Source organism: Miscanthus floridulus, chromosome 8, assembly GCF_019320115.1.
Source record: "Miscanthus floridulus cultivar M001 chromosome 8, ASM1932011v1, whole genome shotgun sequence".
Lineage (NCBI taxonomy): Eukaryota > Viridiplantae > Streptophyta > Magnoliopsida > Poales > Poaceae > Miscanthus > Miscanthus floridulus.
The window spans coordinates 11,448,871-11,461,654 of NC_089587.1; the positions used below are offsets into that span (position 1 = coordinate 11,448,871).

At 46.6% G+C, this 12,784-nt stretch overlaps 2 protein-coding genes across 5 annotated transcripts; both read right to left on the bottom strand.

The window, feature by feature from the left end:
- Nucleotides 1–930: 930 nt before the first annotated feature.
- On the bottom strand, nucleotides 931–7,615 carry LOC136475707 (putative leucine-rich repeat receptor-like protein kinase At2g19210). Of its 4 annotated transcripts, none has more exons than XM_066473301.1 (12): nucleotides 7,110–7,615; nucleotides 6,597–6,753; nucleotides 6,441–6,456; nucleotides 6,254–6,365; nucleotides 5,415–5,970; nucleotides 3,794–4,281; nucleotides 3,328–3,466; nucleotides 2,797–2,868; nucleotides 2,250–2,321; nucleotides 2,089–2,169; nucleotides 1,334–1,497; nucleotides 931–1,247 (listed from the first exon to the last, which is right to left on the bottom strand). In XM_066473301.1, exons 4-12 carry the CDS (start codon nucleotides 6,321–6,323, stop codon nucleotides 958–960), a joined length of 1,932 nt encoding a protein of 643 aa, XP_066329398.1. In that variant the 5' UTR covers nucleotides 6,324–6,365; nucleotides 6,441–6,456; nucleotides 6,597–6,753; nucleotides 7,110–7,615; the 3' UTR covers nucleotides 931–957. The 4 variants fall into 4 exon arrangements, with proteins under 4 accessions (XP_066329398.1, XP_066329397.1, XP_066329400.1 ...); XM_066473300.1 differs by having other exon boundaries at nucleotides 6,441–6,495; XM_066473304.1 differs by having other exon boundaries at nucleotides 1,125–1,247; nucleotides 1,334–1,447; nucleotides 6,441–6,495.
- Nucleotides 7,616–8,006: 391 nt separating this feature from the next.
- Nucleotides 8,007–12,516, bottom strand: LOC136475708 (endoglucanase 5-like). The gene is made up of 2 exons (XM_066473305.1): nucleotides 11,029–12,516; nucleotides 8,007–8,937 (listed from the first exon to the last, which is right to left on the bottom strand). The coding sequence occupies exons 1-2, from the start codon at nucleotides 11,917–11,919 to the stop codon at nucleotides 8,197–8,199; spliced, it is 1,632 nt and encodes a 543-aa protein (XP_066329402.1). The 5' UTR covers nucleotides 11,920–12,516; the 3' UTR covers nucleotides 8,007–8,196.
- Between the last annotated feature and the right edge of the window lie 268 nt (nucleotides 12,517–12,784).

Sequence of the window (12,784 nt, forward strand, 5' to 3'; positions counted from 1 at the left end):
TGCTCTACTCCAGTTGACACCAACTCCAAGGTTGCTGCAGCTGAGGGGGGCCCAGTGTCTGATGCTACAGACTTTCGCAGTCTTGCAGGAGCTCTTCAGTACTTGACATTCACTCGCCCAGATATTGCATATGCTGTTCAGCAGGTTTGCCTTCACATGCATGACCCTCGAGAGCCTCACCTTGCTGCCCTGAAGCGGATTCTTCGCTATGTTCGGGGCACACTCCACCTCGGTCTTCTGCTGCGACCGTCTACTCCGACTGATCTTGTTGTCTACACCGACGCTGACTGGGCTGGTTGTCCGGACACTCGCAGGTCCACCTCGGGCTATGCAGTGTTCCTCGGCGACAATCTTGTTTCCTGGTCATCCAAGCGCCAGAATACAGTGTCAAGATCAAGTGCTGAAGCCGAGTATCGCGCAGTGGCTAATGGAGTTGCAGAGGCGACTTGGCTGCGACAGCTTCTCTTGGAGCTACGTGCCCCTCTTCGGCGCGCCACACTGGTGTACTGCGACAACATCAGTGCCGTCTACATGTCCTCCAATCCGGTGCAACATCAGCGCACCAAGCACATTGAGATCGATCTTCACTTCGTCCGGGAGCGAGTTGCTATTGGTGATCTTCGTGTTCTGCATGTTCCTACTGCTTCGCAATATGCAGACATCTTCACCAAGGGGTTGCCTACTTCAGTGTTCACGGAGTTCAGGTCCAGTCTAAACGTGCAGAGTGGCTGACGTTTCGACTGAGGGGGTGTGTTAGAATAGGCGCCTAAGGGGCCTGCTATGGGCTGGCACCAAGCCTGTTCGGCTGGTAGCCTAGGGGCTGTTAGAGTATTAGGAATAGTACCACATTGCCTAATCATGTGAGATGTTAGTCCCATGTACTCTATATAATCAGCCCATGAGGCCCAATGCAATATATTAATATTCCTCCAATTATATTCTCTTTTATTGTCATTATCATATCTCATGGGGAGAGCTTAAGTGGAAACGTGGCACATCTAGTTCTTTAAGTTCATTCCCATTTACCTCAGCCAGAAACTCTTTGCCCCCTTGTGAAGATGACTCTGACCGTAATTTCACAGCGACTGGCTTTCCATTTTCCAAGTAACCAAGGAAGACAGCTCCAAACCCACCTTTGCCAATCTCTAGGTTAAAGTTATTTGTAATATGCTTCAGTTCTCTGTAAGAGAATTCTCGGTTCTCAAGTAATGTTGTTTCATCTTTAGGATCAGCAACCCTTCTCCTAGCTGCATCATATGAAAAAGGGTATTAAAAGGCAAGAAATACAACAGCGCATGGCACCAAAAAAATGATTTCCTCCATGTTGTATTACCTTTTTCCTTGAGTGTTCGGAGCAGCAGAACAATGAAGATAACAAATAAGGCAATGGCAGCAACTATTGGAATGATTATCGCAGAGAGAAGTGCCCCATCCATTTTCTTTGGGCCTGATCCATAGTAAGTACCGTTCCCAAATAAATTTGAATTGTTACCAAGCCTGGAAGCGAAAAAAAATGCACGGAATGATTCACATTAAGAAATGCTTCCAAGATAACCCAAATAAAGGGAGATGTTCTATATCTTTGGTCATCAACCAGATCTAAAAATTGACAAGGCAAAGGTAGCAGCACTGTCACTGTTCTCAGAAATGTTTTTTACCCAAAACAATGTTACATTAAAGAACCCTTATAAAAAAATGTTACATTAAAGAACTGAAACTCTTAATGCCTTCTAGTAGAGCTCTCCTTCTAGTATGGATGAAAATTCCAAACATAAAAGCAGTATTTTGTTTACTACGAAGTAATGATATTGCCCTAATGCTACTGAAAACTATTTATGAACTAGTACCCAGTAATGGGATAAGTGCTGCTTCCTTATTAAATGGACTCACAAAGAAACTGAGGAACAAGAAACGTCCAAATACAAAGGATATATTTTAAACATTTAAACAGATGCTATGACACTAAATGAACATTTAAAATAGTATAACTGCATCCTCCAAGTATGTTTTATAAATTCTATGAATAAAACAATTTGATTTAAAACAGGGTTGCTCCATAGTTTAGTAACATACAAGTATAAAACATACCTTAGTGATAGAGTCCCATTGTGGGATTTTTGAAGAAGACTGTAAGGAATTGATCCAGAAAGATCATTGCTGGAGAGATCCCTATAAAGAAAATGTATGGCATATGAAAAGTTTGTTCTATGAAGATTCCCAAACTCGAGCAGATGTTTAGTAAGACTTACAGAAATACTAGAAATGGAAGCTGCCCAAGATAATTTGGAATGGAGCCAGACAAGTTATTGTGTGACAAATCCCTGGGATAGGTAACAGTTCTTGTAAGAAAAAGCTTTAAGGTATGGGGGAATAAAATGTTTCAGTGGTACTATTTATCAGCTTAACTTCACGTCTGAATTCAGGAAAAGGACTAAAGTAATAATTGCGAACAGGCTTTGCGCCCTCTCCTAATACATATATATTTCACATGATTAGTTTTCTTTCAAAATGTAAGTTTTATAGTACGGTGGAGACATACAAGAAAGAGAACATATATTTCACATGAAATTCAATAAATTTACTGCAAGATACATGTTATTTTAGTTATACTATAGTAAACAGTGCAGAAATCACTAGACATACAAGAAGAGAAAACAGGTAAACACACAAGTAAACAAGCAGAGGGGAGGAAATGAACCAGATGGGCTTAATTTGGAACTTGCAAGTAGTACCCAAAAGAAAAATGCCACAGCACATTTTAACATCTAAAGTAAAGATATTGTGGAAAAATCCTACAGGTACTGGAGTGCTTTCAGATCTCCAAAAGAGGTAGTGATGGGACCGGCCAACCCACTTGAAGACAAGTTTCTGCCAAAAAAAAATGAGGAACGCAGAACAGTTAGTTTCTGCTCTTGCTATGTCTAGCTGGAGAGTCTAAATTGAAACTTGCAATGCTATATAACGATTCATTTGCCAAAGGGCGCCTAGCTCAAACGGTTAGGTGACCCAGCGGCACTCCTCAGGTCCTGGGTTCGACTCCCCGTGGGAGCGAATTTCAGGCTGAGGTTAAAAAAATCCCCTCGTCCGTCCCCATAACCAAAGCACTGGGGGGCACCGGCCTAATTCTCACTTGGGCGACGGAAAGCCACCGTGTAAGGATGGGGGCGGGGGTTCTGGGGTTTTCTCGGCCGGGTGAGAAGGTCCTTCTTATTTGTAATGCTGCGGGGGCAGTCTTAACCCCCCCCCCCCCCCCCCCCGGTCGAGTTTTTTTTTATATATATAACAATTCATTTTTCTTTCTTTATGTCAAATATGACTGAAACATACAATGCTGTTATTCTTGGAATACCAGTTGGAGGATCAGTACAGTCCAATCCTTCCCATGCAAAAGCTTTTGGAGCACATGGGTCACCCATCCAATTTTTGCACACACCAAAAGCTTCTTGGATTGCGATCATGGCTCTAGCTGGTATGGCAAAAACAAGAAAAACATGTATACGGATAAGCAAGCTGTTACCAAGATAGCAATACATCTAAAATATGATATAAACACAAATGCAATGATATGTGCGTGTTGTAACTTCTAACTCTCTTCTTCTATTAATGCAATGATACGTAGCTCTCGTGCGTGTTCGAGAAAACAAATGCAGCACAATTAGTTTTGCTACTTTTCCCTTTAAAAAAAGTGGACTACTTTTCATGTTTTGCAAATTGTAAGAAAACGTAACATCGATACAGTTAGCAATTATAGAAAATTTACAGAATGCACTAATATACATTGTTAAACTCATACCATCTCCAGGGTCTGTTGCAATTTCATCTATCAGTTTCACCAAATATATCTCCATGGCATTGAGAATAGGTGGGAGTGTTGCGTTCTTTGTAGCAACAAGTGAGATGTCATACTGCGCTTGCCCCTGAACCATACCAGAAAAGGAATCAGCAAATAGGTATGGTGGAGTATAAGGTTTTTTGTTCCATGTGCTGTTATTGACAATGATATCAAACTGCCGCAGTTCATTGCTCGCTACACTCTGCAACTCAGCAAAGTAGAAAACAAAGAAGTATCTGGAGCTGATATTCACAGAGTGATCAGATGGATCCCATGAGAAATTAATTATTGAACTATTGGAAGGTGTTGCGGCATTTTGCATGACGGCAGATGGCACATCATAGGGATCAGTAAGGTAATTCCGAACAACAGATGTAGCGGATGCCTCGTTCCAGGTTGGGATGGCACCATATGTCAACCAGATACGATCATGGGGATCCAATGGGTACCTGTTTGGGCCAAAGAAATATGCTTGTGTAGTACAGTTCATTCAATTAACAATAAAAGGTATTAAAGATAGTGCAAAATTAGTCATCTTAAAGTATCATTCTTCTGAGACAATCCATGCAAAAGTGGCTAAAAGGAGCAGACACAATCATTAATAAAGATATTTTCTTTTTATTTTTCAGATTATTTTCAACAAGTCTACAAGACACCAAGGTACTCCCGGAATATTTGTGTCAAGGAGTTTAATAAGGTTATCCATCAAGCCAAGAAAAATAATTATCGAGCAATGGCTAGAAGCTTTTGTGTTATTGATGTAGAATATTGGGACTATACATATCTCTAATAATTGATTTGATCCTTTTCATTTGTTTCTTTGTTTCTTAATTGATCTTCTCTTTGTTTGCACCTTTATAACCTTTTCATTGATGGTTTTAATCGGTAGGGAGTTTACCCCTCATGTTCCCTAAAAAAATATATATATATAATATTGGAAAAAGTCCAAATTACTCCCCTCAAGTTTGGTTTATGTCCATATTACCCCCTAAACTTACATTTGGTTTAATTTACTCCCTCCAACTATTTCAGTTGGTCTAGTTTACCCCTTAACATGATTTGTTATTTTTGTTTTTCAACGTATTAGTTGAGTCTTAATATCAAATTTTGTGATATGATAGAGAACATCATAAGTTATGTTAGAAAAAATATATCTTAACTTTTTGCCACTATTTTGATAGCTTAGGAAATTTAATAATAAATTAACACTAGAGATACAATATTGTATAAAACATGATGATGAAAAATTCATAGTGCATTTTTCTAGCACAAAATACAATGTCCTCTATCACCTCACAAAATTTGAAACTAAAATATAATTTGTACATAGAGAAACAAAAAAAGAAAAATCTTTTTAAGGTGTTGGTTGGACCAACTTAAATAGTTGGAGGGAGTAAATTGAACCAAATGTTAGTTTTGGGGGTTATTTGGACATTGGCCAAACTTGGAGGAAGTAATATGGATATTTTCCTATAATATTTGTGTCATCACAATTCCTACTTTATCAACCAACGGGGTGATTAGACTGACTTGGCCAGTTACATTTGATGAATTGATGTATGCAGAACTAAATCAAACTCACCGAACTACAGACTTGTCTGTGGGCCCCATGTTAAACCGATTGGCATTGGTCAGCACCCGGGATTGACTAGCATTTGCCTCTGGGTAAAGAGTACTCTTCAGTGGCCTCAAATCCAGCCCAGAGATAAACGGAGTTCCCATCCCTTTGTTCACCAAACAAACTTGCAGGTAATCAGCAGGAGCCACAACTATGATGTCCATCCAATTAATCGCACCTGCATCCCTGAACTTAACTTCATGCCAATAAGTTGCCCCCATGTATAGATCAAAAACAGGAAGCTTGTTCAGGCCATCATAATTTGCATAATAGAACGCTGCACGAACAAAATACTTGTTTCCGGCAACCAAGGATCTCAAGGTGTAGCAATTCCGCGTGCCATCTAGAAAGAAGCGGACATTATAATAGCGCTGTGCTAGTGATGGGCTGATGTAATCTGAGGAGATGTTGCGGTTTTCTCCCGAGCTGATGAAACCATGGTCAGAGACATATATTATGCTTGAAGTGAGATCTTGGTACGAAGAGTTTTCTGGGATGCCACAGTCAATGCTTATGAAACCTGAAAGGAAAATATAAGTCAGAAGACTATGGCAAATAAATAATCACGAGGAACTGGTTGGCTTCTAAAGATTGCTTGTACACATTGATCTTCGAAAATGGTTTGAGAAATGGTTCTGTTTTCCTCTTTTATACAAATAGATTTCCATCAAGCATTCCTATTATCAACCATGCAGTCGTCCGTATACCTTTGGAATGCACACATGACATGAGCAGTTGAGCTCTACATGCATTTTTTCACTATTTATCATCTGAACTTAAAGCGCAGAACCAGGACAACATACCTCGGCTATCTGGCTGGCCGCTGGCATACTGCAAGATAGAGAATAAGAGAACAGCAACACTCAGCTTCATGCTTCTTATCCAACCTTGTGAGCAAACATAAACATAGACCTTCTGAGAGAGAGAGACAGTGATTATATATGCCAATCCATGGGACTAAGCCACTGACAGGTGCCTATGCATGCATACCTTACTAGGTTGTCCTCTGCCGCAAACGTGGACACAAAAGTCAACGTCCAAGGAACTAAGTCAGGTATTCTCCAATTAAAAAAAGAACTTGTCATGCTACATGATTATGCCCCACCAACAGTGAGGAGACAAGTACATCATTATTACAACACTTACATTTGATCTCTCTCTTGTGGCAATGGTCAAAATAAATTCTGTCTCATGATCACCAGCATCACCTAAAGCTGGCGCAGCTCACATTGTGGACCCTGGGCTAGGATGAGGCATTTCAGAATACGCATTAAGCCAGTGTTTCTCAGGAATGGAACAAGACCTGGAGTAAAGAGAATTAATCCCATTTTAAACTCAAGAAAATTTGGTGCAGAGGGCAGCTTATGGTGTAGCTTCAGTGTGCCTCTTAATAATCATTGTGTGTAATCTTGTGGAGCTGCGGTGAATAATTTAATCACTATCCTTCAACAACCTATTGACCTGATACGAATCTTGCACATACACAGATAAAATAAAACCAAGAAAAAGCAGTATGTTTGCCGCTGACTTGACTATTAAGCAACAATTTCATCGTTTATCACGATACTAAGCCCTGAATCTTCTACGGACTACATGCTTTACCAACTACTTGGACAGCGAAAGAAATGGAGACCCTGACTGACAATACATGGAGCCTACCAGTTGTGTACTGCAGGAGAAAACCTTTCCGCAATGCGGGGCAGCTGGGCGCCTGACGAAGACGAAGGTAGTGCGCGACCTGGGAGATCCTGAGGTCGGCATGCCACGCGCTATCCGATTCTCCCCGACGAAGTCACGCCAACGCTGAGGCGAGGCCGGCCGTCACACGCACAGCCAGTGGCCGGCAGCAACCAAACGGGGCAGCTTTCCTCTCCTTGACCTCAGTCGGTCCTGGTCGTCAGTGCGCATGTCGGCGCGGAGTCCACGAATGAGCCGCCGCGCAAGGCACACGCTGGCCCAGCGGCCGCGGCACGCGCGTAGGGGGGCGTAGGCGGCCGAGGAAGTCGCCTCACCGAGCGCCCCACGCGCGCGCCGACGCTCGCGGCGTCAAGCTGGTGAACGTCGACGCGCATCGCCTCCGGTGCGGCGGTGGAGCACCTAGCCTGATCCCCACAGGGCTCACTGAGACGCGTTCCGTCGAGCACCTCAGGCGGCGCCGCAGCCGAAGCCAAGGCAAGCGGCGACGGCGGTGGTGCGGCATTCCGTTGAACTCCTGCCGAGCGCAACTGTTACACGGCACACACTAGGGGCCTCGAGCCCTTCAGCCCATTAGTGGGACAGCCCAAATTTATTGGGCCGTTGTCCCGACACGCGGGCTTCCGTAGGGGCCGGTCTATAGCCTATATAGCTTGGCCTGCTGGTGCTTTTATTAGCTTTTATTTAATTGGGCCGTTGTACTCTTAATTGGGCCAGCCCAGTTCTATTGGGCCGTTGTACTCTTTATTTCATTTGGTCACACTCCACTAAAAAAATTAATTTGGTCACACAAAAAAAACTTTGTTCAACAAAATTATAGACCGAGTTCATTTTTGAAATTGCTATGGTCCACTTGAAATTTAAATTCCTTCTTTTCGATTCCTTTGTTATGTGCAAAAACATGAAACAAATACGGTAGTCTCTAGTAGGAATTAACAAAAAGAATCATCATGTATACACATCCATCCTAATAATCAATATCACATCTCTCTGTACTCTTTTGGAATGAAATGTTTATTTCCCACCATTTGTCATTGAGCGACCTCTCCTATCAAAGATCCTCCGCCGGCGCCTCTGTCGCCGCCGCCGCGGCCACCTCCGGCCGTGGCGACTGCCCCTCCAGCTGCATGAGCTTGGAGAAGACCCCGACCATGGGCGCCGTGTTGTACGTGCAGGCCTCGGTCTGCATGTACGCGCCGCGGTGGTCATTGAAGACGTCCTCGCCGTTGGGCCCGCCGACGACGGCGCCGACGAGGTCGTGCGGGTTCTCCCGCCGCGCGCTGTACCACGAGTCGAACCCCTGCAGGCAGCCGATGAAGTCCCGGTCGTGACTGTACGACGCGCTCGACGCCGCGCGGTGGTGCACCTGCCGCGGGTACGCCGCGCCGTACCCGACCAGGTAGCTGGTGCGCATCGGGTTCGTGCCCAGGATGTAGTCGGCCTGGGACTTGGCGAACGCCAGCACCTCGCCGGCGTCGCCGGCCGCGGACCTGGCGGCGGGCTCGCCGTCGTCGTCGCCAGAGCCGCCGCAGCGGAGGGGCTGGCCCAGGGAGGAGAGGACGTCCGAGTAGACGGTGAGGAGGAAGGCCGCGCCGGAGACGTACTGGAGGTTGTTCCAGGGTCGGATGAAGAGCAGCCCCGCCGGGGTGCGGCCGGCGTTGTGCTTCGCGCCGCCGTGGTTCCGGTTCATGCACGAGCACACGTAGTACTCCGCCTTGGACCGCAGCTGCTCCACCACCGCCACCTCCTCCGCGCTCAGCCGCAGCCGCTGCTCCTTGGCCTCCACCAGCAGCTGTCAGTAAGATTCAGTCCAACACAGCAAAGTCAGCAGCTGTTGAAGAAAAAAACTCTCCTTTTTTTTCAAGAACAGACCAACATGTCGTCTCAGAAAATTCGACCGTACTATTTTGATTTATTAAGAGATATTAGCACAATGTTTGTTCTAATGTATTTCCATATTCTTCTTAAAGCAACAAAAATATAAACTAGACTATGCTTCAAGCAACTGTCATTTGCAGTGTCATTATTCTGACTGAAATACGTCAAATCAGATTGTTATATTCCATTATTGTTAGCTCCTGTTTGTCAAACATTTGGACAAACACTATACTACTGTTGACTTCAGGAATTAGGAGTGAGACTTGAAGCTATTGAATGCACAATTGCCCATTGAGCAACCATGTAGGATGTACTATATGACACATCCCCTGTCTTGTTATGGTCCAAATTTCAGCGTCATCCAAAACTAACTGTGTAGGCTTCGTATATAATAAGCTAACCGAAAGGTAAAACTATACTTGAAAATTCAGGATCCAAGCCACATGATCCTTCTTTCCGGGTTCAGTTTGTCAGGGCTCTGGTTGTGATCCAACAACTTCAACCTTTTCCAAACATGTAACTACTGTTAGTTGAATGGCCCACGTGTTGATGGATGTTCCATTGTTCTACCTTAAAACTGGCTCTAGTGCTGTCTTCATGGTCAAGATCTGTCTCATGCTCTCTCTTTATCTCCCTGTCAGATCATTTATTTATGTGTTAAGCTTTCACTAACAAATTTCAAAATGACACTGACTCCTCTGTCCAGGTGCATCACCGGTAAGATGGCTAGAATCTTCAGAGTTGGTTGATTTGCTTGCTTCAGAGCATCACAGTCCAAGCATGATGAGATAGAGGACAGGCAGGCAGGCTTGTGGATGCATAAAGAAATGTTTGCATTGGTAAGAGACGTCTGTCTTGTATTCTATGCCCTGTTCGCTTGGCTTACCGGTGATGTCATCAGTCCACTATCCCTCAAAAAAATGTCATCAGTCTACTCTACTCTACTACACCTTATAAATAAATTCCCAGGGTTAGGAAAACAGTCTGTTTCTTTTGTTAGAGAATAATGCATGCTACCAAGAGCACATGAGAGAAAAAATGACAGAAATGGTTGGCAAAGGACAAGGGAACAGGTAGAGGGAAGATATGATCTGCTTGCTCATCATAAACAATTGATGAGAGCTCCTGTGCTGTGATCCCCACGGTTATGAACAGTGATCCTCTGCTTAATGAGCTAGATTATTTTGCCCATGTGTATATATAGGCTGTCTCAACGGAAGTGTTCTCGAAAAAAATATATAGGCTGTTGATGCTATATGGTTTCTGTTTCTCCCAAAGGAAATGTGGATATGCCAAATCAGCACGCGTCTCTTTCCTCGCAAATGAAATAAAATGACTAAAATCCGCATGTATACTACACAATGTGCGTTCCTCCACAAGATGAAGTTGTTGTTGGATGTGGAGATGCTGTGCACCACCAAATTCAAACACAAGCAAAAGCAATGGGTGAGCAGAGCTATGCTTGTAAGATAGCCTAAGCAAAAGGGAAGGTTGCACCAAACAGGCTTGCCCTTGATGCTATCTTGGAAGATGGAACTGGTGCTGCTGCATGCTACTCACTTTGCATTGCAGGCTTCCAGTTAAAACATCTTTCCCCATCAAGCGTGGGCCATCCAAAAGAGAATGTTAACCACCTACGGAGTACTATTCTAAAAAAAAAGGATGTCACTTGTTGGTTCAGACGTTGTGCTGCCTTGTGCAATGCATGCATGCCAAACATTTTACTCCCCAAAAAAAGAACAAAAAAAAAGAATCTGTTTTTTAAAGCAAACATTTCACTCTCCTCAATCAACGGTGGTAAATTTTGTTAGGCATGAACCACAACACAACAAGAGGACAGGATGACGACGCAATCATCATCAGATAGTAAAAAGGATTAGAATTGTACATTATTAATTCCATATACACCTTAATTTATTCCATATATATGATTATCTGAAGTGTGTGTTTTTCCAGAATGACTTGAGTGAAATTCACACATTTTTACACAAATGTTGGAACGTACCTGGGATGCGAGGACCTGGAGTCCGGCGTACTTGATGTCCCAGCTGAACTCGGAGACGGCCCATCCGGTGCCGCCGAACGCCTCGGCGTTGTCGAGGGCGTAGCGGAGGTAGTCGCGGCGGCCGGTGGCGCGGTGCAGCCAGAGCGCCGCCCACAGCAGCTCGTCCTGGTACCCGCTGGAGGACGGGTAGTAGCTCTTGACCACGTCGACGCTGTCGTCGTAGCGTCCCCGGTAGGTGTCGGCGAACTCGAACAGCTGCTGCGCGTGGTGGAGCAGCAGGTGCGCGTAGTGCGCGTCCCCGGCGGCGCGGAACACGGCGGACGCGGCGGCCATGGCGGTGGCAGTCTCGGCGGCGACCTCGGACCCCGGGTGGTCCGCGTCCACCTTGTAGGCCCGCCGCGACGTGGTCATGTCCTCGGGCCGCTGCCAGCAGTAGTGGTCGGAGTCGCCGTCCCCAACTTGCGCCCACAGCTCGGTGGGCGCCGTGTGCGCCTTCAGGAAGTAGTCGGTGCCCCACTTGATGGCCTGCAGCGCATGCGCCAGCTCCCCCGCGTCCGCCACGCCGCCGCCGTACTCGAGGATGCCCCAGGAGAGAAGCGTGACGGTGAACGCCATGGGCAGGCCGAACTTCACGTGGTCGCCGGCGTCGTAGTACCCGCCCACCAGGTCCACGCCTTGCTCCAGCCCGTCCGTCAGCCCCGAGTGGCCCCGCCACCGGACGCGCTGGTTGTACGGCAGCCGCCCCGACCGCTGCGCCTCGAAGTAGAGCAGGCTCTTGTGCAGCGCATCGCCGTAGTCGTGCGCTGCCGACGCGGCGGACACGGCGGCGGCTAGCGAGATGGCGGCCACCGCCACGGCCGCCACCACGAAGCGGACGGACACGTCGCTCATTGCACGAGCCGCGCCGGGCTCCGGCGACGCGCGACCAACGACCAACCAGACGGCCGATCAATCAATCATGCGTGTCCGAATCGATCAAATGGAAACCACCGTCAAACTCCGAGCAGACTCGCAGCGACGACGTACGCCCGGCCGGTTTCCAAGAACAGCCGCCGGCGCAGGGCTGGATGTGTGGCTAGCTTCTCCGGTGTCCGATCGAGATCCTCCCGGTCGTCGCGGCGAAATGAAAATGGAAACGCCTCTAACAGCAGTGAGTGAGTGCCGAGTAATGGCTGCCTGGGTACGGTGCTGCCTAATAATAATGGTACGCTGCCAGATTTAGCATGCCTTGCTTGCTTGGCGGCGGCGGCGGAATGGAGAAGGCGAAGCGAACACGGCACAGCGGGAGCGCTCCTGCAGCGGTCCAGCAGCCTCCGGCCCAGGGATGGAGATGATCAGATGGAGATGGATACGGCGGCAGCAACAGCGGCAGAGCGCGACGCATTTATACACATGGCTGTGGCGGAGGTCCTGGGAAGAGACAAGCGGTCAGCGGCGGTAGGAAGGCAGCGCGGGCGTGCCACGTGTCCGTGTGCGCCTGCATGGAAGAAGAGGAGGAGGTGCAGCCTGCAGGGGACGCACCGGCGGCGGGTTGGTGGTGATTGATGAAAGGGCAGCGGGTCGCGGGGCTTTGGCTTGGCATGGCGGTGTCTTCACAAGAGGGTGACAGGGACGCCGCCTCCAGTGCTGCTATATACGAGAGAGACCCCGTCCGGTGGGCCCCACAATTTCCATGCTCTATTAGAGTGTCTCCAATGGTTTCCAAATATCCAGTGAAGGAAGAATTCTATTGGTTACGAAGGTGAGAGATCAAATA